We start from the raw sequence: 27,352 nt of genomic DNA, 5'->3' as shown, positions 1-27,352 counted from the left end.
GCCTTTAAAGCAACGTTTTTCAAATCATTAGAGTCGCATCATGCAGCCTCACAATGTATTAGACATCTAAACATATAGCCCAACATTTGTAGAAGAATTAAAGTTACATGAATAACTAAATTAAGCATATAGGAATACCTATTTCTTTGTTAACCGCTAAACATAAAATACCCGCATGTGCGCACTTCCTCAAATCTATTGGAGAAAATATCCTTTCTATTTTATTCAGCTTTGTTCAATTTTATTCTTCATACTATAAAATAATGCAACGGAATTAAGCAAATCTTGTCTGCTAAATGAACTAGTGTAGCCCACATGAATTTGGCATTGTCACGGCTGTCTGAAGAATGGGACCAAAGTGCAGCGTGTGTATCGTTCCACATTTTTATTTAAACTGTGAAACTATGCAAGATATAAAAATAAACGACTAAACAAAATAACAAACCATGACGAAGAGGTGAAACATACACTACCTCAAAATAATCTCCCACAAACCCAGGTGGGAAAAACAACCACATAAATATGATCCCCAATTAGAAACAACGATGACCAGCTGCCTCTAATTGGAGATCACCCCCCCCCCCCAAAGAAAACAGAGAAATACAACAACTAGAACCCCACATAGAAATACATAAACTAGACAAACCCCAACATAGAAAAAAGAAACTAGATCCAACATAGACATAAATAAACTAGACAAAACCCTCTGTCACGCCCTGACCTACTCTACCATAGAAAAATAAAAGCTTTCTATGGTCAGGACGTGACAGGCATAGCCAGATCAGGACCTAAAATAAGGACATCTCAAAGTAGGCTATTCTATTCTTCTGAAATAGACTACATTTTCTTAATATCATGCTTCTTTAGACCTGTCTAAAATAAATAATGGATTTATTGTGAATTAGTAGGCTATGTTACGTTGACTTATTAGACTTTTTAAATGTTAACGTTCCAAAGGTCTGCACCAATGGCTTGTATGTGTGGAAGCCAGGAGATGCTAAATGTGTTTATGTTAATTAACGGTCAACTACCTTGACACCGACAGTTATTTGCTTGACTATCATCGGCTGATGAAATTTTGTGACCGCCACAGCCCTAACCTGACCCAGCCCTAACTCTAGCTGTAGCCCTAATCCTAACCTGAAGTGAATGTCTTTCACCTATAAGGCTGAGCAATGCGGGACATCACCCTGTTTTGGTGATGACCAGTGGGTCTGAGTTCTCCTCCCCATTCAGAAGATGTGGGCTGAAATATGGATATATTTCCCCAATAAAGGAATACCCAGTGAAAGAATGTATGTGAGCCTTAGCCTCCACATCATAAAAAGACACCAACCCCTCCTCATAATCCACAAACACCCCCACCTTCTGGGGCTTTTCTCTCAGTGACAACAGAAAAGGGGGGTCCCCCAAGGCTCCGTATTTGGCACCATTATAATTCACTATTGCCCAGTAACCGTTAGTAGGATTCACAGAGAGCTTCCCCTTCCTGTTGGCATCTCCTCTTGCTATTCCCAGATCCCAACCCGTCTTGTTGCCGACATCCACCTCCCAGTATGATCTCCCAGAGGTTAGCTTGTTTTGTCCTAGGACGCTGCCGAAGTGATCGAAGCGATGCGGACAGTCAGGGAGGTCCTGTATCTTTCCTCCATCTCTCACTTCTTTCCCGTCCTCAGATAGAATCAGCTGTGTGTTTGCTGTGTCCGGGTCCAATGTCACGTCAACTGAATAACATCATATATGGTTGTTATTGATATGAAAAGATATATGGGCATATAGAAGGCCTATCAGTTGGCCTGAATGAGGTTAACATGTGGCCTACTACAAAATGAATGTGGTTGAGATGTACTCTAAAATATTCGTATACTAATGTAGTTTTACACTGAAATAAAAACAATATACACCTGCAAACTTCAGGATCCTCTTAAGTTCTGTGGAAGAAATCACATATTTGGGCTGTCAGGGTACTTGCAACATATCAAGCTAAACAGAAAAACACTGGAAAGTAGTCCGATAATATTTACAGTTGAAGTCAGAAGTTTACATACACAACTCGTTTTTTAACCACTCCACAAATTTCTTGTTAACAAACTATAGTTTTGGCAAGTCGGTTAGGACATCTACTCTGTGCATGACACAAGTAATTTTGCCAACAATTGTTTACAGACAGATTATTTCACTTATAATTCACTGTATCACAATTCCAGTGGGTCAGAAGTTTACATACACTAACTTGACTGTGCCTTTAAACAGCTTGGAAAATTCCAGAAAATGATGTCATGGCTTCAGAATCTTCTGATAGGCTGATTGACATCATTTGAGTCAATTGGAGGTGTACCTGTGGATGTATTTCAAGGCCTTCCTTCAAACTCAGTGCCTCTTTGCTTGACATCATGGGAACATCCAAAGAAATCAGCCAAGACCTCATAAAAAAAATTGTAGACCACCACAAGACTGGTTCATTCTTGAGAGCAATTTCCAAACGCCTGAAGGAACCACGTTCATCTGCACAAACAATAGTACGGAAGTATAAACACCATGGATCCAAGCAGCCGTCATACCGCTCAGGAAGGAGACGCGTTCTGGAGACGTGTTCTGTCTCCTAGAGATTAACGTACTTCAGAGCAAAGGACCTTGTGAAGATGCTGGAGGAAACGGGTACAAAAGCATCTATATCCATAGAAAAACGAGTCCTATATCGACATAACATTAGCATTAGCATCGAACTGCCCCCGCGATATGCAACTTTTTAGGGAAGTTAGAAACCAATACACACAGGCAGTTAGAAACGCCAAGGCTAGCTTTTTCAAACAGAAATTCGCTTCGTGCAACTCCAACTCTAAAAAGTTCTGGGACATTGTAAAGTCCATGGAGAATAAGAACACCTCCTCCCAACTGCCCACTGCACTGAGGATAGGAAACTCTGTCACCACCGATAAGCCCACTAAAATTGAGAATTTCAATAAGCATTTTTCTACGGCTGGCCATGCTTTCCACCTAACTACCCCTACTGCATTCAACAGCACTTCACCCCCCACAGCTACTCGCCCAAGCCTCCCCCATTTCTCCTTCTACCAAATCCATTCAGCTGATGTTCTGAAAGAGCTGCAAAATCTGGACCCCTACAAATCAGCTGGGCTTGACAATCTGGACCCTTTCTTTCTAAAATTATCTGCCGAAATTATTGCAACCCCTATTACTAGCCTGTTCAACCTCTCTTTTGTGTCATCTGAGATTCCCATAGATTGGAAAGCAGCTGCTGTCATCCCCCTCTTCAAAGGAGGTGACACTCTTGACCCAAATTGCTACAGACCTATATCCATCCTACCCTGCCTTTCTAAGGTCTTCGAAAGCCAAGTCAACAAACAGATTACCGACCATTTAGAATCCCACCGCACCCTCTCCGCTATGCAATCTGGTTTCAGAGCTGGTCATGGGTGCACCTCAGCCACGCTCAAGGTCCTAAACGACATCGTAACCGCCATCGATAAGAAACAATACTGTGCTGCCGTATTCATTGACCTGGCCAAAGCTTTTGACTCTGTTAATCACCACATCCTCATCGGCAGACTCAGTAGCCTTGGTTTCTCAAATGATTGCGTCGCCTGGTTCACCAACTACTTCTCTGACAGAGTTCAGTGTGTCAAATCGGAGGGCCTACTGTCTGGACCTCTGGCAGTCTCTATGGGGGTACCACAGGGTTCAATTCTTGGGCCAACTCTTTTCTCTGTATACATAAATGATGTCGCTCTTGCTGCTGTTGAATCTCTGATCCACCTCTACGCAGACGACACCATTCTGTACACTTCTGGCCCTTCTTTGGACACTGTGTTAACAACCCTCCAGTCGAGCTTCAATGCCATTCAACTCTCCTTCCGTGGTCTCCAACTGCTCCTAAACACAAGTAAAACTAAATGCATGCTCTTCAACCGATCGCTGCCTGCACCTGCCCGCCTGTCCAGCATCACTTCTCTGGACGGTTCTAACTTAGAATTTGTGGACAACTACAAATACCTAGGTGTCTGGTTAGACTGTAAACTCTCCTTCCAGACTCACATCAATCATCTCCAATCCAAAGTGAAATCTCGAATTGGCTTCCTATTTCGCAACAAAGCATCCTTCACTCATGCTGCCAAACATACCCTCGTAAAACTGACCATCCTACCAATCCTCGACTTCGGCGATGTCATTTACAAAATAGCTTCCAATACCCTACTCAACAAGCTGGATGCAGTCTATCACAGTGCCATCCGTTTTGTCACCAAAGCCCCATATACTACCCACCACTGCGACCTGTACGCTCTCGTTGGCTGGCCTTCGCTTCATAATCGTCGCCAAACACATTGGCTCCAGGTCATCTACAAGACCCTGCTAGGTAAAGTCCCCCCTTATCTCCGCTCACTGGTCACCATAGCAGCACCCACCTGTAGCACGCGCTCCAGCAGGTATATCTCTCTGGTCACCCCTAAAGCCAACTCCTCCTTTGGTCGTCTCTCCTTCCAGTTCTCTGCTGCCAATGACTGGAACGAACTACAAAAATCTCTGAAACTGGAAACACTTATCTCCCTCACTAGCTTTAAGCACCAGCTGTCAGAGCAGCTCACAGATCACTGCACCTGTACATAGCCCATCTATAATTTAGCCCAAACTACTACCTCTTCCCCTACTGTATTTATTTATTTTATTTATTTTGCTCCTTTGCACCATATTATTTATATTTTATCTCTGAACTTTCTTCAAACTACAAATCTACCATTCCAGTGTTTTTCTTGCTATACTTTATTTACTTTGCCACCATGGCATTTTTTTGCCTTTACCTCCCTTATCTCACATCATTTGCTCACATTGTATATAGTCTTATTTTTTTTTCTACTGCATCATTGATTGTATGTTGTTTTACTCCATGTGTAACTCTGTGTTTTTGTATGTTGTCGAACTGCTTTGCTTTATCTTGGCCAGGTCGCAATTGTAAATGAGAACTTGTTCTCAACTTGCCTACCTGGTTAAATAAAGGTGAAATAAAATAAAAATAAAATAAATAAAAATAACCTGAAAGGCCGCTCAGCAAGGAAGAAGCCTCTGCTCCAAAACCGCCAGAAACCGCAACTGCACATGGGGACAAAGATTGTACTTTTTGGAGAAATGTCCTCTGGTCTGATGAAACAGAAATAGAAGGGTTGGCCATAATGACCATCGTTATGTTTGGAGGAAAAAGGGGGAGGCTTGCAAGCCGAAGAACACCATCCCAACCATGAAGCACAGTGGTGGCAGCACCATGTTGTGGGGGTGCTTTGCTGCAGGAGGGACTGGTGTACTTCACAAAATAGATGGCATCATGAGGGAGAAAAATTATGTGGATATATTGAAGCAACATCTCAAAACATCAATCAGGAAGTTAAGGCTTGGTCGCAAATGGGTCTTCCAAATGGACAATGACCCCAAGCATACTTCCAAAGTTGTGGCAAAATGGCTTAAGGACAACAAAGTCAAGTTATTGGAGTGGCCATCACAAAGCCCTGATCTCAATCCTATAGAACATTTGTGGGCAGAACTGAAAAAGTGTGTGTGAGCAAGGAGGCCTACAAACCTGACTCCGTTATACCAGCTCTGTCAGGAGGAATGGGCCAAAATTCACCCAACTTATTGTGGGAAGCTTGTGGAAGGCTACCCGAAACATTTGACCCAAGTTAAACAATTTAAAGGCAATGCTACCAAGGACTAATTGAGTGTATGTAAACTTCTAACCCACTGGGAATGTGATGAAAGAAATAAAAGCTGAAATAATCATTCTCTCTACTATTATTCTGACATTTCACATTCTTAAAATAAAGTGGTGATCCTACTGACCTAAGACAGGAGATTTTTACTAGGATTAAATGTCAGGAATTGTGAAAAACTGAGTTTAAATGTACTTGGCTAAGGTGTATGTAAACTTCCGACTTCAACTGTATTATTTTTAGTACGGTTTATATTGTCTCAATCTTTTACCAACTGAGGAGAGCTTCTCCAGCTCGTGCTTGATTCTCTCCGTCATGGTCGACCAGCTGCTTCTCATGGTGCCAAAGGAGAGTGTAGTATCAATGGAGGCCTCAGTCCAGTCTCTGCCATCACCCAGCCCCGACAGGGATGGGAAAGTCTTGTGGCGAGACGGATGGAGGGACAAGGGAAAGAAAGAGAGGGAGACAGGAATCAATAGAGAGAAAGAGACACATTAACAGAGATAGATGACAAAGTTAATTGAATACTTGTTTTTCATTATACTGTATCATTATTATGAAATTCAAATTCAACCATTTTTAGACAGACAATAGACACTCCAGTCTAGTACAATCCATGTACTGTATTTCACACAATACTGGTACACAAACATCAGCTAACATTGGAACAGCTTGCAGAATGTTCAGAGTGTGGTGCCAGTGGAGATCATGTGTGGATCATATATTAAAAGGGTTATGTCAAAGTAAAATTACTCACCTGCAGGAAGTGAATGTGATCCTTGAGGTCAGCAACAACCTGCAATTGACCAATGGTTTCTTTCAGTTCTCTGATCTCTCTCTTCAGCTCCTGGGTGAGTTCTCCTGCCTCTCTCTCCACCTCCTGCTGCCTCTCCTCCATGGGCCTGAGAGCATCTAGATGGGTCTCCTCTACAGCTGCTATCACTGCTTTGAACACAGAGTCAATCTCCCTCCTCTCCCTGTCCACGTGGGCCTAGAGGATGGATGGTGGACAACAACTCAGTATTAACTCAATGTCTCTCTCCCTCCTGTGTTTTTGTCTCTGTCTGCCTCACTTTTCACTGTACATTTCTCTCTGTGCTTGTCTCACTGTCTGTGTTTCATGTTTCTCTTTCTCCCTGTCTATGTGCAACAGGTCTCTCTTTCTCCCTGTCCCTGTGCAACAGGTCTCTCTTTCTCCCTGTCCCTGTCTATGTGCAACAGGTCTCTCTTTCCCCCTGTCTATGTGCAACAGGTCTCTCTTTCTCCCTGTCTATGTGCAACAGGTCTCTCTTTCTCCCTGTCTATGTGCAACAGGTCTCTCCGCCTGTCTCATGGTTAAATATGTCACTGTTACAGTCCTCCATCTTTGTGTTTGCAGGTAGACATGTAGTGACTCACTCTGACTCACACAAGACTACCCTTACAGGTATAGTTCCTCATGTCTTTGTGCATACGGTCCAGATTATTTGTACTATCTTGGTTCCCTCTCTCTGTGCTTGTAACACAGTCTCATGTGTACTGTTACAGTCCTCCATCTCTGTGTTTGCAGGTAAACAGGTAGTACCTCACTCTGACTTAACCAGGCCTCACCTTGCACTGCTCCACAGACACCCTGATCTCCTCCACCTTTCTCTCCCTCTCCAGGATCCTCCCCTGCATATCAGCCTTGGTGCTCTCCAGGTTACCCTAGGACATACAAACATGTACAGACACACACACAATGAAACTACCTCATGGTTTTGTGTTAGGTTATTTGATGTTTTCATCACTCAATACACACTCTCATTCAGACCCACTCAATACTACACACTTTTTAAACACAACGAAACATCTACAGAGTTTATTGAACCAATTGAATATATGACAGCATGAAAACCCATTGAAAATATGACAATATGACACCTTCTTCCTGTCCCACTCCATTTCCACAGAGATGACCTCGTGACCCTCCTCCACGCAGAGGGCACAGACACAGCGCCCCTCTGCTCTGCTATACAGCTCCAGGGGACGACCGTGGGTCAGACACGCCCTCCCGTCCAGGTCCTTCACAGGGGCCACCAGCCTGTTTATACATTTTAAACAATACAACATTTTAGTTCCTTTTGTTGACTGGAAAGTGTATGTTATTTTGTTGTCCTGTCCTATCCATCTATCTAAGTGTGTGTTTTCTGATGAAGTTTTCTATGCAATTTTCTGTATTTCTACAGATTTATTGTGACCTGTTAGCAAGAATCAATCAAGTCAAAGTAAACCAAGCCATTCAGGACATCCACAGGGGCCACCAACCTGTGGCCCTTCAGCCTGCCTGCTGAGGTGTGGGGGCCCAGGTGAGTCTCGCAGTATGAGGCTAGACACACCAGACAGGACTTTTGGGCCTTTAGCTTCCTCTCAGTGCAGACGTCACAGGCCACCTCACCTGGAGCTCCAGAATACTCCCCTGGCTTCCTCTCCTGGGCCTTCTTCAACTCCTGAATGAGAGTACTGAGGATGATGTTCACCTGTGGGTGATATTGTGCTTTGTTTATCAATTTGATGCTCTTACTGTTTATTATCTATCCTGTTGCCTAGTCACTTTATGTAAATATGTATGTATGTAAATATCTACCTCGTACCCCTGCACATCGACTCGGTACTGGTACCAAGTCTATATAGCTAAGTTATCATTACTCATTGTGTATTTATTCCTTGTGTTATTATTTTTCTATGTATTCCTTGTGTAATATTTGTTCTACTATTTCTAAATTTGTTCTCTCTGCATTGTTGGGAAGGGCCCATAAGTAAGCATTTCCCTGTTAGTTTACAGCTCGGTTAGTCTACAAATCATTTGATTTCATTTTAGTACAATACATCCCCCCCAAACAACAGGTTGATGTAGTGGGGGAAAATGGCTGAGACAGGAAGTGTTATATTGACTTTATCTGGCATGAATTCACCTGTGGGTTCCTCCTCAGATGCTCCTTGCAGACGGGGCATATGAGGTCATTGAAGTGGAGGTTGCATTCCAGGCAGGTCTGGCAGAAGGTGTGACCACAGGGGGTGGTGACCGGGTCCTTAAACAGGCCCCGACAGATGGAGCAGTTGAGGTGCTGTTCAATCAGGACAGGGGTGTTGATGGAGATGGAGACTGCAGATGAGAAGGCCATGTCTGATATGGGACGTTAGAGATATCAGATCCATTATTCATCGTTCATTAAACAGACAGTCTGCAGTTGCTACATCTTTTTAAATGCCTCATGAGCTTAGTTCAACTGTAGTACTCCATCACAACCCAAAATATAAGCTTGTTTTACGCCAATGTTTGGAAACAAACACTATGTATCCTCAAAACATGGTTAAAACTATCATCTTGATATAATGGATGGTCAGCCCTTGCATCCATAGGTCTGTCTATGAATTTAGGAATGGTTACATTTCTCCAGCCCCATTGATAAGCTTTTTACCGAAACAGGGGTGGGAATCACACTTTGTTATTGTTTCAACTGCTGATTGCCCCTTTAAGAGACTAAAACACATATTAGAGATGCATTGTTGGTGGTGCACAGTTTGGGTTTTGCCCTAGCAGTACACAGCTGATTCAAATAATCAATGTTTTTTATTTGAATCAGATGTTTAGTGTTAGGGCAAAAACCAAAACGTGCACCCCATGAGGTCCCCAGGACCGAGTTTGGAAAACGCTGCTTTACAGAATAGTCACAACTTTGCTGTGTAACTGAGGCACTAAAATGAACCGTGTTTGGTCGTCCTCTGCTGGTACAGGGACAGTACAACACCATCCTGATGTCTACAGTACATTGTCTATTGAGGTATTTGCATCAGTCAAATGAGATTTCACAGTGAGACATATAGGTATGCCCACATATGGTATGACCACTGACACACCCATGTAACGAGAGACGCCTCTAAGACACTGTGTGTATACCTACCTACCTACTGTACCTACTGACCTACCTACCTACTGTACCTACCTACCTACTTTCCTACTGACCTACCTACCTACTAACCTACCTACCTACTGACCTACCTACCTACTGACCTACTTTCCTACTGACCTACTTTCCTACTGACCTACCTACCTACTGTACCTACCTACCTACTGACCTACCTACCTACTGACCTACCTACCTACTGACCTACCTACCTACTGTACCTACCTACCTACTGTACCTACCTACCTACTGACCTACCTACCTACTGTACCTACGTACCGTACTGACCTACCTACCTACTGACCTACCTACCTACTGACCTACCTACCTACTGACCTACCTACCTACTGTACCTACGTACCGTACTGACCTACCTACCTACTGACCTACCTACCTACTGTACCTACGTACCGTACTGACCTCCTTTTGACTATTTCATGGATTATTGAATGAGGCTAATTGTTGGCTAGTTTTGATACAGAAATAATAATTTAAGTAGTTTTACCATAGTCCTTCAAAGTATAATATGTCTATCAACAGTATTACACCATCTCATAATGTATTACATCTATCGTACCTGTACATGATCAATAACAAACAATCAATAATACATGACAGTTGAACATCATTCTTTGACATCCTATATCAACACATCCTGACGGTAGTATAATGTACACATAAAAGTCATACAATCTGTTTTTAGTATAAGAAAAAGGGTACTACCTTTCAGCTGATGCGATCTTCCTTTACTTTAGGCTCATATACTCCCTGTGTATTGGATCTCTATTTCTCTCTGTCTTGAGTTTCGTTTCTGAAAACATAATAAATCCACACCCCTTTCCCTGAATCAGGTATTTCTACATCAGTACCAGTGTGGGCCTATGCAAACATGTGTGGAAAACCTGTGTGTGTGTGTGTGTGTGTGTGTGTGTGTGTGTGTGTGTGTGTGTTTTTATGCTTGAAAGTCAAAAATGTGTCTTTGCGTGCAGATTTGTTACCAAAGTTTCACTTCTGTGGCATTACGTTATGTTAACAACAAGCTGCAGTATTTATACAAGACAAAGACAAACTATGCTAACTGCACAATCACAAAATGGTGACAACCCTGTGTAAAACTTGATTGGTGGGTCATACTGTTTTCTGGCAAAGTTCAAAATAATTAAACACAAATTATAAGAAGCCATACATTTTAGTGGTGAGCTGTTTGTTCACCTGCAATTTTTATTTTATTTTATCTTTATTTAACTAGGCAAGTCAGTTAAGAACAAATTCTTATTTTCAATGACGGCCTAGGAACAGTGGGTTAACTGCCTTGTTCAGGGGCAGAACGACAGATTTGTACCTTGTCAGCTCAGGGATTCGAACTTGCAACCTTTCGGTTACTAGTCCAACGCTCTAACCGCTAGGCTACCCTGCCGCCCCGCTAATAACCCATCTAATAACCCATCTGCAACAGCCTGACTATATGTAATAAAGTCAAACTCTGAGGCCCGCACTCAACCCTAACCCACAAATATAGACAATGCGCTACAGTCAAAGACGGCAGAAAGGTTTTTTGACAGCGGTTGCAGGATTTATTTTTTGCTTGATTAAGATATGTTCCTGCTTATAATTTCGGATATTTGGGTAGGCTATATGTTAGTCAACGTGTCTATAGTTAGATACATGTAGCTTCTCTTTTGTCATAATATGTTGTAATAGAAGACTAAATATACCCCTGTGAAACAGAATAATGTAATAATTTGATAGAATGAATGCTTCAATCTATATAGTGAATATCAGTAAAGTTCTCTGTCATCGTTCGAGGAGTAAAGACGTTTAGGGACTGGTGAGAAAATACCATATCGCAAACGTTTTTACCAAATGTCCAAAATGTCCAAATGACATCAGTTTGACCGATGGTAAGGAAAAAGAAAGCTGTGAAAACAACCCAACGTGTTTCTGATAAGATTTCAGTTAAGTTTCAGTTCTCGAGTCAAGTTTCAGTTCTCGACTCCTGTAGCTGGACTGCCGCTCGGGCCTGATGAATGTTTCCCCGCCTTGTCATCTGTCCCTATCCGAATGGCCTGTGCTACCTGGAACTTGCCTGCCAAGAAAGACGTCTCCATCTGCTTCTCCTCCTCCGTCTTGTAGTGGAGTAGACGAAGAACAGCAAGATGATTGTTTCAATCAGCGCTGGTCCCATGTCACAAGTCGTGGAAACAGAAGGCAGCGGCATGCTGCTAAGCGGACAGGAGTGTGTGCGAGGGGTTCGGAGCAGATAGACATAAGTTATAGCTTCGCTGTACTGGTGGTACCTGATCGACCTGTGCCTATATCGTTGGGATTGCCTGTGTCTGCGACGGCTGTGCTGATTTCATCAACGCTGACTCCTGCAGCGGCTTCGTCGTCAAGTTTGGAACCTTTCCCTCTCTCTGGATCTGACGGGGCACTGCCTGCTATGGGAGGTCTGGATCTATCCCCGGGAGCAGCGGGCGTATGCTATCCTGCTACTCATAGGCCTGTGAAAGGTTCAACGAATTGTGTGAGGGGTAGGAATGGGTGGATTTCTCCATCTCCATCCCCTTGTATTGGGAAGTTCAATGATGAGAAATGTCTCAGTACCTGAGTGTAATATTCATATGTGAATACATACTGAATTATAATTGGATGCATTTTACCGCCGTATCATACTGTGCGGTGATTGGTTAAGACCACCCAGACGGTTAGGTCATCGTCAGTTGATCGTGGTTGGAGATAGGCTAACATGTAGTTGTAGCTAGTTAATAAAGAGTTATGTTAAGAAACATCCTGTAGTTCTGCGTTTTATTATTTTGTACAAAGCGTACAAAACAAGACATGGTGTCAGAGTAAATGATCTTAAAAGATGGATTTTTCTGGAGTTCCTTCACCTCGAATGGACTGGGAGTCTACAAAGTTACCCGATGCATGGCGTAAGTACAAACAGCATGTGGAGCTAATGTTCACGGGTCCTCTGAAGGAAAGAGGAGAAGAGGAAAAATGTAGCTACCTGCTCCTCTGGATCGGTGAAAAAGGGAGAGATATTTACAACACATGGACACTTACCGAGGCTGAATCAAAGGTACTGAAAACATACTACGATCGTTTTGAAGCATATGTTGTGCCGAAGACTAATACAATTTTCGCTAGGTACAAATTCCATGAGAAAGTACAGGGAGCTAGCGAGTCTTTTGAACAGTTTGTGACTGAGCTGCGTCTGCTTGTGAAAGACTGTGATTATGCAAACAAGGATGAGATGGTCAGGGACCGTATTGTATTTGGAATACACTCACCGCGAGTGAGAGAGAAACTTTTGAACGTTGGGTTTGAGCTAACGCTGGACAAAGCTATCGACATAGCCAGATCTCACGAGCTAGCACAGGCTCAGATGAAAACCATTTCGCGGCAGCACGAGCGCATCACGTGAACAAGCAGTGCACGCAGTCAGGCAGACATCAAAGCACACCTCCGGTGCCCAGAGAGAGCGTTTCAGAACGGAGAGAGACATAACTCCAAAACAGAGCGACACAGACTCAAAACGCCCCCAAAACATGTGGATATTGTGGATACAAAGTGCATGGCGAACAAGGAAATTGCCCAGCTAAAGGCAAACAGTGTACTAAATGTGGTAAATGGAATCACTTTGCAAAAGTGTGCAGAGCTTACCGTGGAAAAACAGTACACACAGTGAGTGAAGATGAAATGTCAATCAAAGAGTCAAATGATGATGAACTGTTTATTGATTCAGTGACACAGAAAAGTCACATATCAGAGACAGAGCAAACCTTTGCTGACATTGAGATAGGAACACAAGGCACAAAGCTAAAGTTCAAACTAGACACTGGTGCACAAGTAAACATTATTCCTCTGAATAAGTACCGCAGCTTGACATCTGAGTGCGAGCTACAGCCCACCATGCGCAGACTGACTGGTTATGGTGGTGAACAGCTCCCGGTAAAAGGCACATGCACTTTCAAATGCAAATACAAAGAAAGTGACATGATGTTGGACTTTTACGTTGTTGACACTAGAGCACCTGCAGTGCTAGGTCTTAAAGCATGTTTAGACATGGACCTCATCAAGCTAGTTTTATCAGTAACAGCACCAGTAGAGACAGAAAATGTACTGGAGGAGTTTGCTGATGTCTTTACAGGAATAGGATTATTCCCAGGAGAATGTACCATTCACCTTGACCCAGACGCAACCCCTGTGGTCTACCCACCGAGAAAGATTCCCCTTGCTCTCCGTGCCCGTCTGAAGAAAGAGTTGGAGAGCATGGAGCAATCTGACATAGTCACCAAGGTTACAGAACCGACTGACTGGGTAAACGCGTTAGTGGTGGTGGAGAAACCACGCACAGGCAAGCTCCGAGTATGCCTCGACCCAAGAGACTTGAACAAGGCTATCAAACGGCCCCATTACCCTTTACCGACGCTAGATGGTATCACGCACAAGCTAGCGGGAGCACACTACTTCAGTGTCATGGACGCTAGATCAGGCTACTGGGCTATCAAGCTCACAGAAGAGTCATCTAAGCTCACAACATTCAACACACCGTTTGGACGCTACAGGTTCCGTCGCCTGCCTTTTGGGATTATCTCAGCCCAAGACGAGTTTCAGCGAAAGATTGACGAAGTATATGAAGGCCTCGACGGAGTTGTGGCAATTGTGGACGACATCCTTGTTTATGGTCGAACCAAAGAGTAGCACGACCGAAACCTCCGCGCGATGCTGCAAAGGTCCCGCGAGAGAGGAGTCCGGCTCAACCCCGAGAAGAGCACAGTCAGAGGTCAGAGGTCAGCTACTTCGGACATCTTCTCACAGCGAATGGAATCAAGCCAGATCCACAGAAGATCACAGCCATAAAAGAAATGGAGCCAACAAAGAACCGTGCAGAGCTGGAAACAGTGCTTGGCATGGTCAACTACTTAGCCAAGTTCGCACCCAGCCTCTCCAATGCTAATGCACCCCTGCGTCAACTGCTAAAGCAGTCCAGTGAGTTTCTTTGGGACAAGCAACACGACATTGCTTTCCAGAATGTGAAAGACTTGATCACGAGAGAACCAGGACCAATCCTTGCCTACTACGACCCCAACAAAGAGCTCAGACTCCAAGTGGACGCGTCGAAGTATGGACTAGGTGCAGTGCTACTGCAAGAAGGAAAGCCCATCGGCTACGCTTCCAAATCTCTAACAGACTGTGAAATCAACTACGCTCAAATCGAAAAGGAGCTCTATGCCATTCTGTTCGGATGTAAACGTTTCCATCAGTACGTATATGGACGACAAGTCATTGTGGAATCCGACCACAAGCCCCTTGAGTCAATCATGAGGAAACCACTAGCTGCAGCCCCGCCAAGGCTACAGAGAATGATCCTTCAACTACAAAAATACGACTTCACAATCAGTCACCGTCCAGGCAAAGACATCCCTGTCGCAGACACACTCTCCAGGAAGTTTCTTACCTACAAGGACAGCAGCCTCAGTGAGGGCATGGACATGCAAGTGCACACTGTGTACAGCAACTTACCAGTTAGTGACACGAAACTGAAGGAGATCCAAGCAGAAACAGACAAGGACTCACAACTCACACAGCTGAGGAAAGTCATACAGGATGGATGGCCTGAGGAGAGGAGAAAATGCCCTCAGAGCGTCTCAGAATTCTGGAACCATCGTGATGAACTATCACAGATCAACGGAATCATTTTCAAAGGAGAGAAAATCATTATTCCTACCAGTCTCAGAGAAGAGATTTTGACAAAGATCCATGCTGGACACATGGGCATGGAAAAGTGCAAACAGAGAGCACGGGACATTTTGTTTTGGCCTGGAATGTGCAAACAAATAGAGGACATTGTTGGTAGATGCACCATCTGTCTTGAAAGACGCCCCTCAAACACCAAAGAGCCAATGTTACCTCATTGTATCCCAGACCGACCCTGGCAGGTTGTGGCAACCGATCTGTTCACCTGGAACAACGAGGACTACATCGTAACAGTGGACTACTACAGCAGATACTTCGAACTCGACAAGCTTCACAGCACCACATCTGCAGCTGTGATACACAAGCTGAAAGCAGCCTTTGCCAGGCATGGCATTGTAGAGACTTTAATATCTGACAATGGGCCCTGTTACAAATCAAATGAGTTTGAATCCTTCACAAAAGCATGGGAGTTCACACATGTCACCACAAGCCCACATTACCCTCAAAGTAATGGCCTTGCTGAAAAATCTGTGCAGATTGCTAAATCACTCATGGACAAAGCAAAAGCAGACAAGAGAGACCCCTACCTCAGTCTCCTTGAATACCGCAACACTCCAGTTGACAACTTCAAATCACCAGCCCAGCTGTTGATGAGCCGCAGACTTCGCTCAACCCTTCCCAGCACCAACCAGCAGCTGCAACCTGAGGTCGTCAGCTACAAGGAAATGCATGAAAAACGTGCACAGAGACAACAACAACAAAAGCGATACTACGACAGGTCAGCTAGACCACTGCCACCACTGATCGACGGAGAGTCAGTTAGAATCCAGGAGCATGGCCTTTGGAAACCAGCAGTCGTCATCCAGCCAGCTGACACTGAACGTTCATATAATGTCCGCTCAGCAGAAGGAGCGGTGTACCGCCGCAATCGTCGTCACCTACTGAACACAAAAGAACAACACACTGATGAGATGAACAGTACCCCTGAAAGAGAATGTGATGGACTAAACACACACACAGCACAACATACACCACACTTACCTGCAACACCACAAGAGCTGTTGACTGACACAGAAGCATGCTCAACATCATATCGCACAAGGTCAGGAAGAGAGGTCAAGCCCAGAGCTCTCCTCGACCTGTGAAATGTCAAAGGGTGTAGGCGGATCGCTGCCATAAAAGAGTTCCAGACTGTAAACTTGTTATTGAAAGTTCACTTGACATGCTTTGGTATTGTATTTGTTTGAAATGTTAAGATGTCATTCCTACAGTGATAGCTGAGTTGCTGAGAATCCCTTGTTTGAAAAGTTGGATCATTGTTTCAGAGTCTATGTTGATTCAGTTGGTGTATTATGCAATATAAATGGTTACTTACCTTGAGTTCAAACTACAGAGCATGTATCCAAAAGAAAAGCTTAGAATATGTAAAACATTTGTATTTTGTTTAAAAGAAGGGGGATGTAATATTCATATGTGAATACATACTGAATTATAATTGGATGCATTTTAACGCCGTATCATACTGTGCGGTGATTGGTTAAGACCACCCAGACGGTTAGGTCATCGTCAGTTGATTGTGGTTGGAGATAGGCTAACATGTAGTTGTAGCTAGTTAATAAAGAGTTATGTTAAGAAACATCCTGTAGTTCTGCGTTTTATTATTTTGTACAAAGCGTACAAAACAAGACACTGAGCAAAAACGTTATGCTATCCATGAGCATGAGTACAAGACATTAATAAGCTGCTCCCAAACATTTTAAACCTACATCAGGAAATTGACTTTATGATAGTTCATGTGGGATTAAATAATATTATGAAGGGCAGCTCACAACAGCTGAAGATGGATTTTAAAGAACTGATTGGGTCTCTGCTTGACACCAACAAACGCCCCATAATATCTGGCCCAGTGCCCTCCCCATGGCATGTAACGTTTCAGCAGACTTGTTGCCCTCCATATATAGCTACGAAACTATTGCAGCTCTGTGGGTGTAACATTTTATTGACAATTTTTATACCTTCTGGAAACAAAGCAAAGTTATGAGTAGGATGGGATACACCCAAATCATTTGGATTCCTGGATCCTTTCACAGCATTATTATATAATTTTTCTAAAAACTCTACTTTAAAACACTCTCCTGCAACCCGCCTCACCAGTTTGTGGTGCGAATATTATTATTATTTTTTTTTAAGTATTATTCACCTCAAATCTGAAATCCACAACAGAAGCTAGCCAGAAGTTAGCCAGTTCACTGGATAATGTTAGTATTCAGCTAACCACGGCTAGCGGTCATCAGCTATCCTTTTCCTCAAAAAGCAATCGTCAGTTTTGTACAACGCGACTCAGACCAGAGCATACCGGACCTATTTTCTCTCCATATCCCCGGATTTCTACCGCAAGCTCTGGACATTTACACCTGGATCTTGCAGCTAGCTAGCTGCTATCCGAGTGACTATTGGCTAACGTCGATCCCGGAGCAAACATCAATTATTCCGGAGCTAGCTAGCTGAAGAGTTCCATCAGCCACTCCTGGTCTACAATCACCTATCCGGACCCGTTTTACTGCCGATCCGGAGCCCCACTGGGCCTTCACGACTGGACTACCGACGTTATCTGCCCGAGGTCTATTTATTGCCTTTACCTCCCTTATCTCACCTCATTTGCTCACATTGTATATAGACTTATTTTTCTACTGTATTATTGACTGTATGTTTGTTTTACTCCATGTGTAACTCTGTGTTGTTGTATGTGTCGACCTGCTTTGCTTTATCTTGGCCAGGTCACAGTTGTAAATGAGAACTTGTTCTCAACTTGCCTACCTGGTTAAATAAAGGTGAAATAAATAAATAAATAAAAATATAATATTTCAACCAGGCAGGTGCGACACGAAAGTCAGAAATAGCTATATAATAAATGCCTTACCTTTGAAGATCTTCTTCTGTTGGCACTCCAAAAGGTCCCAGTTACATCACAAATGGTCCTTTTGTTCGATAAAGTCCTTCTTTATATCCATAAAAACTCAGTTTAGCTGGCGCGCTTCAGTCAATAATCCACCGGTTTCCCTCCATCAAAATGCATACAAAATGAATCCCAAACGTTACTAATAAACTTTCCAAACAAGTCAAACAACATTTATAATCAAACCTTAGGTACCCTAATACGTAAATAAATGATCAAATTTAAAACAGAGAATCGTTATTGTCTTTACCGGAGATAAATAACAAAGAACGTGCTCTCAACCACTCGCTTGGAAACACTACAGCCAAAATGGGAGCCACCTAGAAAAACTACATTTTCTGACAAATTTTTCTAAAAACCAGCATGAAACACTTTCTAAAGACTGTTTACATCTAGTGGAAGCCCTAGGAACTGCAATTTGGGATGATTTCGCCTCATGATGAAAGTGACAGCCATTGAAATCAGTGGTAGGCAGAATTTTTTTTGGGGGGGATGGTTTGTCCTCGGGGTTTCGCCTGCCATATCAGTTCTGTTATACACAGAGATTATTTTAACAGTTTTAGAAACTTTAGAGTGTTTTCTATCCAAATGAAATGCATATCCTAGCTTCTGGGCCTGAGTAACAGGCAGTTTACTTTGGCACGCTTTTCATCCGGACGTCAAAATACTGCCCCCTAGCCCAAAGAGGTTGAATAGCCATCACTTTCCGGCTACCACCCGCTTACTCAACCCTGCACCTTTGAGGCTGCTGCCCTATATACATAGACATGGAATCACTGGTCACTTTAATAATGGATCACTAGTCAATTTAATAATGTTTACATACTGCTTTACTCATCTCATATGGATATACTGTGTTCTATTCTACTGAATTTTTTGTCAATGCCACTCCGACATGCTCATCCTAATATTTAAATATTTCTTAGGGAAACCCTGTGTAAGACGACTGCTTTGTTTGAGAACCTCTGCAGCTATGTCTGTCTCTATCTCCTAGTATAGCAGTCCTTCTACAGGCACATACAGCATGACACCACAGTCTAGAAAACCACAAAAATGAAAAGTATTATATTAATACATTCATGTATGAATACTCATGATATTCATATAATATTAATACATAATAAGAAGCTAATGTCACCTACCAGTCCTTTAAGGAGGATACTATAAAGTCAAGCCCTAGGCCTACGGTGGCACAACAAGTGTGTGAGAGTGTGTGCAGTAAAGTGGCACACTCATTGGTGATCTCCTCACCCAATCACAAGGGTGAGGACACACCTTGTCACTGTCGATAAAGGGGAGGCACATTTGGACTATGAACATATAGTATTGCATCTTCCTTACCACCTATTCTAATAAACATGTCCTAAAGTGGAGCTGGTGCTTTTTGTACTTTCCCCTCTAGCAAATCTTACATATGCAAAATAAAAAAATAAAAAATGTAGATTAGAAAAATATTTATTTTGTCTTAATTTATAACATTATATACTCATAGTGTACATACAAACTAAACAACCATTGATACAGAAAGGCAACAGTGAGTGTCAACAATATTGAATTATTGTTCTACGATATGTAAAATGTGTTTTGACACTGTCAATAAAGATACATTAGAAAGAAATATTTATGGAATTTATAGAAAGTGAACCACATTATGATGCATTAGAATGACTGGAAGGGAAACTATAACATCTGATTTCTACAGTGCTAGAGCCATACAATTCATATGGTTACTCTTTAGCTTTAGAGACGGCTTGCAGGAGTGATAGGTAGCGTGCGCTTGGGTCCTCCATGCAGGAAATGACCAATGCCTCTGACTTTCTGGCCTTGCTATACACGTAAAAGTAAGGGTAGAGTTTCTCAGTGAAAGACTGGTTTGTGAAAGAGTAGATGTGAGATTTTTCATCCACGTCGTAGAAGGAGACCTGACCCCTCTCATAGTCCACATAGATCCCAATTTTTCTAGGCCTGGGGTTCAGATAAAGATTCTTAAGGGGGGAGGAATTAACCTTATAATCAAATCCATCTTTTCCCAGCGCAAAGAACCCATGCGCTGAGTTAATTTGGACATCTTCCTTCCTGTTTACTGTTTCCTTGGCAACACCTACATACCAGTCATTTCTTAGGCCCACCTGAACCTCCCAGTAATGGCGTTCAGAGTTGAAGCCTTTCTCTCCTAAAACCATGGGGTAGATGTCGAACCTGTCTGGGCTGTCAGATATGATGATCTGGGATGTTTTAGAGTGTTTGATGCGTTTGCCACCATCAAACAGGCATATCCAACGACTTGCTGTGTTCGAGTCCAGGGTGACGTCCTCTGTGGAACAGAAAATCCATAGCAACCTTACTGAAATATATAGCGCTGCGAAAAAGTATTTGCCTTTCTGATTTTCTCTATTTTTGCATATTTGTAATACTGAATGTTTTCAGTTCTTCAACTAAAACCTAATATTAGATAAAGGGAACCTGAGTTGACAAATAAAGTTATGCAACACCCAATTCCCCTGTGTGAAAAGTAATTACCCCCTTACACTCAATAACTGATTGTGCCACCGCTGCAATGACTGCAACCAAATGCTTCCTGTCATTGTTGATCAGTATCTCACATCACTGTGTAAGAATTTTGGCCCACTCTTCCATGCAGAACTGCTTTAACTCATCAATATTTGTGGGTTTTCAATAATGAACTGCTTGTTTCAAGTCCTGCCACAGCATCTCAATTGGGATTAGGTCTGGACTTTCAGTTTAGGCCAGTCCAAAACTTGAAATTGGTTGTGTTTTAACAATTTTATGTAGACTTGATTGTGGACTTTGGAAAATTGTCTTGCTGCATGAACCAGCTGTGCTTCAGCTTCAGCTAACAGATGGATGGTCTAATATTCTACTGTAGAATTATCTGATACAGAGCAGAATTCATGACCTAATCCCAATTGAGATGTTGTGACAGGACTTGAAATGAGCAGTTCATGCTTGAAAACCCACAAATGTTGCTAAGTTAAAGCAGTTCTGCATGGAAGAGTGGGACAAAATTCCTCCACAGTGATGTGAGAGACTGATCAACTATAGGAAGCGTTTGGTTGGAGTTAATGCAGCTAAATGTGGCACAACCAGTTATTGAGTGTAAGGGGGCAATTTCTTTTTCACGGCATTGGGTGTTGCATAACTTTGTTAATGAAATAAATGAAATAAGTATGTCATTGATGTGTTATTTGTTCATTCAGGTTCCCTTTTTCTAATATTAGGTTTTGGTTGAAGATCTCATAACATTCAGTGTCAAAAATATGCACAAGTCGAGAAAATTTGATAGAGGGAAAATACTTTGTCACAGCACTGTATTCACTGTTAATGGCAATTACTGCTCTGATTTAAATTTCATATTGCTTGTAGTTGAGGAATTTAGCATCTTACCTTTAAACCCCCTCATTCTCTTCAGTTCTGAAAAAATATGAAAATGATTGATCCTCCACTATATTTACATTCAGAAATATATTTTTTAATAATTTAACATAAAGCTAACCCATGTCTGTTAGCGTTTTCAGTTCTCTCTTGAATATCTCCACCAGATTGGACACAGCTCTCCTCACTATCCCAACACACAGATCTGAGTACACACTGATCTCAGAAAAGTCCTTGGTGGATGGAGGGACACGTAGGGTCAGGTAAGTCTACAGTGAAGGAGATCAGAAAGCCAACAACATTAAGTTATGTACAGTATAGTAATCTTCTGACACATTGACATCAACCACTGAGAGTGATACTGGCCTGTAGGAAGTGGAGGTGATCATCAGTGTGTGAGAGCTGCTCCAACTCAGTGCTTCTCCTCTGTAACTCAGTGATTTCCTGCTCCAGGTCATTGATGAGCCCTTCAGCCCTTTTTTCTGCTGCTGTTTGCATCGCCTCCATCACCTGCTTTAGATTGGTTTGTCTTTCTTCAACCGAACGCAACAGATTGGTGAAGAGATTCTCACTGTCCTCAATATCTTTGTTTGTACTTTTCTGTGTAATGGAAAGATGTTTACACACTATTGATTAACTGATTCAATTGTTATACCCATTTTCCCATTGATTACATTAACATTGTGTATTGATGATATTCTTTTTATTATGACATTTCTAAAGACTTACCCTAGTGAGCTCCACGGAGTGTTTGATTTCATTCACCTTCTTCTGTCTCACCTGGACCATCTTTTCAACCTCTGCTTTAGCGGCCGCAAGCTCACCCTATAGACAGACAATATTGACATAAATCAATTCTGTTTTTGCAGAAAAATAAATGTTTACTGTGTGGTTTCAACAAATCTTACCTTCTGGTGTGTTCCCATGTCTTCAATGGGCACAGTATCGTGAGACTTGTGGTCTGTCTCAGCACAAAACTGACACACACATGTCTGGTCGCTCCTACAGAACAGCTCCAGCAGCCTATCATGCTTCTTGCACATCCTGTCCTCCAGGTTCTCCACAGGGTCGATCAGCTTGTGTCTCTTCAGATTCACCACTCTCTGATGAGGCTCCAGGTGAGTCTCACAGTAAGAGGTGAGACACACCAGGCAGGACTTCAGGGCCTTGGTCTTTCTTGTAGAACAAACATCACAAGCAACCTCCCCAGGAGCAGCTAAGCATTCTGGTACATCAAGTCTTCTTCTCTTGATATGTACAGAGATCTCTTCTATCACAGAGTTGGTGGAGATCTCTGGTCTCACATAGAATCGTTTCTGACATTTTAGACACTGGCATATCTCACTGTTATCCCAGTGTCCACTAATACAAACTTTGCAGAAGGTGTGGCCACAAGGCGTGGTAACTGGATCAGTGAACACATGCAAGCAGATAGAGCACAGTAACTGCTCTTCTGGTAGAAGGCTGCTGTCAATATTCAATGATGACATCTCTATGGGGGGAGATATGTTATGATTAAATTATTATGGCTCTTGAATCATCCATATACTTTGAGTCAATATACATTTAGTCCATTTGCTTACTTTTGGTTGATAAGAAATGACTTCAACCCAAATACTGTGAAAATGCTGTAAAATACACATGTATAAATATGTATAAAAAAAGCACATGCACAACATTTTAAGCAGATGGAATTGAACTACACTGCAAGCAAAGGCTTGTACCTACATCATCATTAATAAGACTGGTCTCCATCCTGTTGAGAGTGACTCACTGTACATGCATGTAACCCAACACCTCCTGCCAATTAATTGAAACCTAAAGTTGAACATCACTTTCTTTCACTTCACTGAACAAAAGTAAAAAGTAAGGTTAAGAAAAACTACCTGTTTTGTCTTTTCTTTAGCTATATTTGTCCCGGCACACTTTTCAAACGCAGACAGGAATCATCAGGACAGGAAAGAAAACGATCACACACACATAAGAGTACTCCCTCACAACAAGATAAATGCTGTTCCTTTTAGAAGGGAGGAGGATGAGCATTTCAAAGGGAGGAGCTACATTTCATAATTTCACTGAAAACGAAACTTAGAACTCTCACTGGAAACATTCACAGGTGACGGCCAAATGTTCAACTTGAGGTGTAGGTTTTTCATACTTTATGATAACAATCTTACACGACATGGAGAATAGACAAACATAAACCTTTGTTGAAAATCTATGTACATGTTTTCACATAGTGTGCAATACACATCTGAGAGAGTAGGTAGAATATGCAAATAGGCATTTAATGCTAAATGGCAAGGCAGAAAAAAATACTGTAATAATCATAGGTACAATCAAGTCACAGCCACAGCAGGCCTGTGTGCAAATACTAGTTCACGCTGTTGGAGTTGCTCTTTCCTTGTTCAATGTCATCAATTGTACTTTCCTCTCTTGCAAATCTTATACATACAAAAATGTTTGAAACATGTAAATTCAGCAGAATTTCACACACATATTTGATGACAACATAAAAACTTTGTATTCCTTCATTTTATGACTTTTACTGTTGTTTGTGAGGAAACACATGCTATATAAACATGATATAGGATTTTATTACGTCAGAGGAAACTAGTGAGGTGTGCCAAGTCATTTAATTTAGTGTAATATAGAGTACTATTGAGTAATAATATCTAGCCTTTTATGGTGAGTATCTTCACTTTGCGGTATTGGAGAGTCTCCTCAAATGGTCTTTGTACTTCTTTATCCAATCGATGTAAATGACCAGCGACTCAGACTTCTTTTTCATGCTGTAGAGGTAAAAGTAAGGGTAAAGTTTCCCGGTGAAGGACAGGCCAAGGAATGAGTAGAGGTGTGACTTTGCCAGCACATCATAAAAAGACACCTGCCCTTTCTCGTAATCAACATACACACCGACTCTTCTCGGTATGGGGTTCAGATTGAGGGTGGTAGGGGGTGAAGAACCAGCCTCATACCCCAAGTATCTGCTCTTTGACAGAACAAAGAAGCCATGTTCAGAGTTCTTTTTAACCGCCTTCTTCCGGTTGACGGCCCTCATGGCAATGCCGACCTCCCACCTCCCACTCACGCCCACCTGGACCTCCCAGTAATGGCGTCCAGAGATGAAGCCCTTCTCTCCTAAGACCGCTGAGTAGTAGTCAAACCTCTTTGGATTGTCAGACACTGTCTGGGCTGTTTTGGCATACTTTATTTGCATTCCGTCTTCAGAGAGCTGTAGCCAACGATTTGCAGTGTTGGGGTCCAGAGTGACTTCATCTGAGGAGCAGAGATATGGGCCAATATATCAGTTCGATAACAATTGCAAAACATACAGCACAATTATGGGCCATATCATGGTTGTTAATTACCATTAACTTCGTTATCATTCTCAAAGAAATTACAAATTATATCACCTTTGAACTCTTGCATTCTTGTGAGTTCTGTAAGAAAATAGACAGCACATCATTAAACAATCCAGACAGAATACAATAGGACTGATTTTGTTAAATGCTTCTTTAATATATTGGTCAAAAGGAATCTTACCTATTTCTGTAAGAACTTTTAGTTCTCCTCTTATGTTTTCCTCAATTTGAGACAAGGCTCTTCTCAAAGTCCCCACACACAGATCAGTGTTAACACTGACCCTGGACCATTTCTTAGTAGACAAAGGGGTGCGAAGGGACGGCAAACTCTACAACTCCCAAAAATGTATTTATTATCTCATGAGTTCAGCGAGTTTTCACTTGATGCATTTACAGTATATTGACGATATAGATTAACCCTAACCTATTGATCACAGAGAGGGACACTGACCTGTAGGAGGTGGAGGTGGTCCTCAGTGTGTGAGAGCTGCTGCAGCTCAGTACTTCTCCTCTGTAGTTCAGTGATTTCCTGCTCCAACTGTTGGGTGAGCCCTTCAGCTCTCCTCTCCGCTGCTTTTTGCCTCTCCTCTATTACCTTGACAAGCTTAGTTCTCCTTTTTTTTATAGACTGTAACAGTTCAGTGAAAAGCTTTTCACTGTCCTCCACTTCTTTCTCAGTACTTTTCTAATGAAAAAAATAATAATTACATGTAGAGTTAATTACTTCAAAAGCAGAATATTTGGTTAATACTCTACTATAAACTGCTTGAATACAGAAGATACCTGCCATCGGATCAATTGATTGACAAATATTCATTTTGGTTTAAAAGAATGTATACACATTTTGCCACTGGCCAAATAAACATTGTGGCAATCCAGTGTGGTAATATAACATATTTTATTTTTGTCAGAACTTACTTTGCTGAGCACCACTGAGCGTTTGATCTCCTCCATCTTTGCATGTCTGTCCTGAATCATTTTCTGCACCTCTGCCATAATGGACACAAGCTCAGCCTGTGGAAAATTCATAGCAAGTATGCATGAAGGAAATTAAGATGTTGTCGAAAAAAGAATGATAGAAACAAATGGAATTTAAAGGTCTTACCTTTTCTTTTACTCCCTCCTCTTCAATGGTTACAGTATTGTGACACTTGTGGTCAGTCTCAGTACACAAAACACACACACATGTCTGATCAGTTCTACAGAACAGCTCCAGGCCTCTTTCGTGCTTCTTACACATCCTGTCCTCCAAGTTCTCCACAGGGTCGATCAGCTTGTGTCTCTTCAGATTCACCACTCTCTGATGAGGCTCCAGGTGAATCTCACAGTAAGAGGTCAGACACACCAGGCAGGACTTCAGAGCCTTGAGCTTCATTGTGGAACAAACATCACAAGCAACCTCCCAAGGAGCAGCTAAGCATTCTGGTATATCAATTCTTCTTCTCTTGATATGCACTGATATCTCCTCTATCACAGAGTTGGTGGAGACCTCTGGTCTCACGTAGAATCGTTTCTGACATTTTAGACACTGGCATATCTCACTGTTATCCCAGTGTCCACTAATACAGGTTTTGCAGAAGGTGTGGCCACAAGGAGTGGTAACTGGATCAGTGAACACATGCCAACAGATAGAGCACAGGAACTGCTCTTCTGGTAGAAGGCTGCTGTCAACATTCAGTGATGACATCTCTATGGTTGGGAGATATGTTATGATTAAATTATTATGGCTCTTGAATCATATCATTTTTGTACCTTTGGCCCATATATTTTAGCACAGTATTGATGAGGTTCATAAGAAATTACTTCAGCTAAATTACAGTGAAAATACTGTAAATACACATGTAAATATGTAGAAAATGTAAGTACATGCACAACATTTTAAGCAGCTAAAACTGAACTACACTGCAAGCAAAGGCAGTTATCATCAATAATAAGACTGGTCTCCACCCTGTTGAGTGACTCAATTTACATACATGTAACCCAACACCTCCAGCCAATTAACCAAAACCTCAAGATGAAAAACATCAGTTTTTTCACTTTTTTAAAGAAAGCAACAACCCGAACATAACTAAATAAGTCCAAAGTAAGACAAAAAAACATAAGCTTACCTGTTTTGTGAAGAAGAAAAACTACAAAAAAAATGCCTGGGCTCACTTTTCAAAATGCACCACAAGAATGAAAACAGCGAAACACACGTACTCACAAACGGTACTGTATTATATTCCCTTTACAAAGAGAGGAGGAGGAATGTTTCAGAGGGAGGGGCTAAGTGCCATAATTTTGCTGAAAGGG

General features: G+C 42.1%; 3 protein-coding genes across 6 annotated transcripts; all 3 read right to left on the bottom strand.

Moving 5' to 3' along the window:
• Window positions 1-592: 592 nt before the first annotated feature.
• Window positions 593-12,347, bottom strand: LOC106577990 (E3 ubiquitin-protein ligase TRIM39). 2 transcript variants are annotated; one of them, XM_014156497.2, is made up of 9 exons: window positions 10,367-12,347; window positions 8,651-8,862; window positions 8,004-8,215; window positions 7,620-7,779; window positions 7,308-7,403; window positions 6,475-6,708; window positions 5,989-6,136; window positions 1,905-1,931; window positions 593-1,724 (listed from the first exon to the last, which is right to left on the bottom strand). In XM_014156497.2, exons 2-9 carry the CDS (start codon window positions 8,858-8,860, stop codon window positions 1,186-1,188), a joined length of 1,626 nt encoding a protein of 541 aa, XP_014011972.1. In that variant the 5' UTR covers window positions 8,861-8,862; window positions 10,367-12,347; the 3' UTR covers window positions 593-1,185. The 2 variants fall into 2 exon arrangements, with proteins under 2 accessions (XP_014011972.1, XP_014011971.1); XM_014156496.2 differs by lacking the exon at window positions 10,367-12,347 and having other exon boundaries at window positions 8,651-9,748.
• Window positions 12,348-19,741: 7,394 nt separating this feature from the next.
• LOC106577966 (nuclear factor 7, brain) lies at window positions 19,742-23,729 on the bottom strand. Of its 3 annotated transcripts, XM_045701458.1 has the most exons (8): window positions 23,582-23,681; window positions 23,279-23,323; window positions 22,604-23,187; window positions 22,425-22,520; window positions 22,062-22,295; window positions 21,817-21,964; window positions 21,708-21,734; window positions 19,742-20,616 (listed from the first exon to the last, which is right to left on the bottom strand). In XM_045701458.1, exons 3-8 carry the CDS (start codon window positions 23,183-23,185, stop codon window positions 20,030-20,032), a joined length of 1,674 nt encoding a protein of 557 aa, XP_045557414.1. In that variant the 5' UTR covers window positions 23,186-23,187; window positions 23,279-23,323; window positions 23,582-23,681; the 3' UTR covers window positions 19,742-20,029. The 3 variants fall into 3 exon arrangements, with proteins under 3 accessions (XP_045557414.1, XP_014011939.1, XP_045557415.1); XM_014156464.2 differs by lacking the exon at window positions 23,279-23,323 and having other exon boundaries at window positions 23,582-23,729; XM_045701459.1 differs by lacking the exon at window positions 23,279-23,323 and having other exon boundaries at window positions 23,424-23,682.
• A 233-nt stretch (window positions 23,730-23,962) lies between these two features.
• LOC106577967 (zinc-binding protein A33) lies at window positions 23,963-27,275 on the bottom strand. The gene is made up of 7 exons (XM_045701460.1): window positions 27,169-27,275; window positions 26,166-26,749; window positions 25,979-26,074; window positions 25,512-25,745; window positions 25,242-25,389; window positions 25,112-25,138; window positions 23,963-24,974 (listed from the first exon to the last, which is right to left on the bottom strand). Exons 2-7 carry the CDS (start codon window positions 26,745-26,747, stop codon window positions 24,394-24,396), a joined length of 1,668 nt encoding a protein of 555 aa, XP_045557416.1. The 5' UTR covers window positions 26,748-26,749; window positions 27,169-27,275; the 3' UTR covers window positions 23,963-24,393.
• Window positions 27,276-27,352: the final 77 nt, after the last annotated feature.

Source organism: Salmo salar, chromosome ssa18, assembly GCF_905237065.1.
Source record: "Salmo salar chromosome ssa18, Ssal_v3.1, whole genome shotgun sequence".
Lineage (NCBI taxonomy): Eukaryota > Metazoa > Chordata > Actinopteri > Salmoniformes > Salmonidae > Salmo > Salmo salar.
The sequence above is the reverse complement of the archived record's forward strand: the minus strand, read 5'-3'. Positions and strand labels throughout refer to the sequence as shown.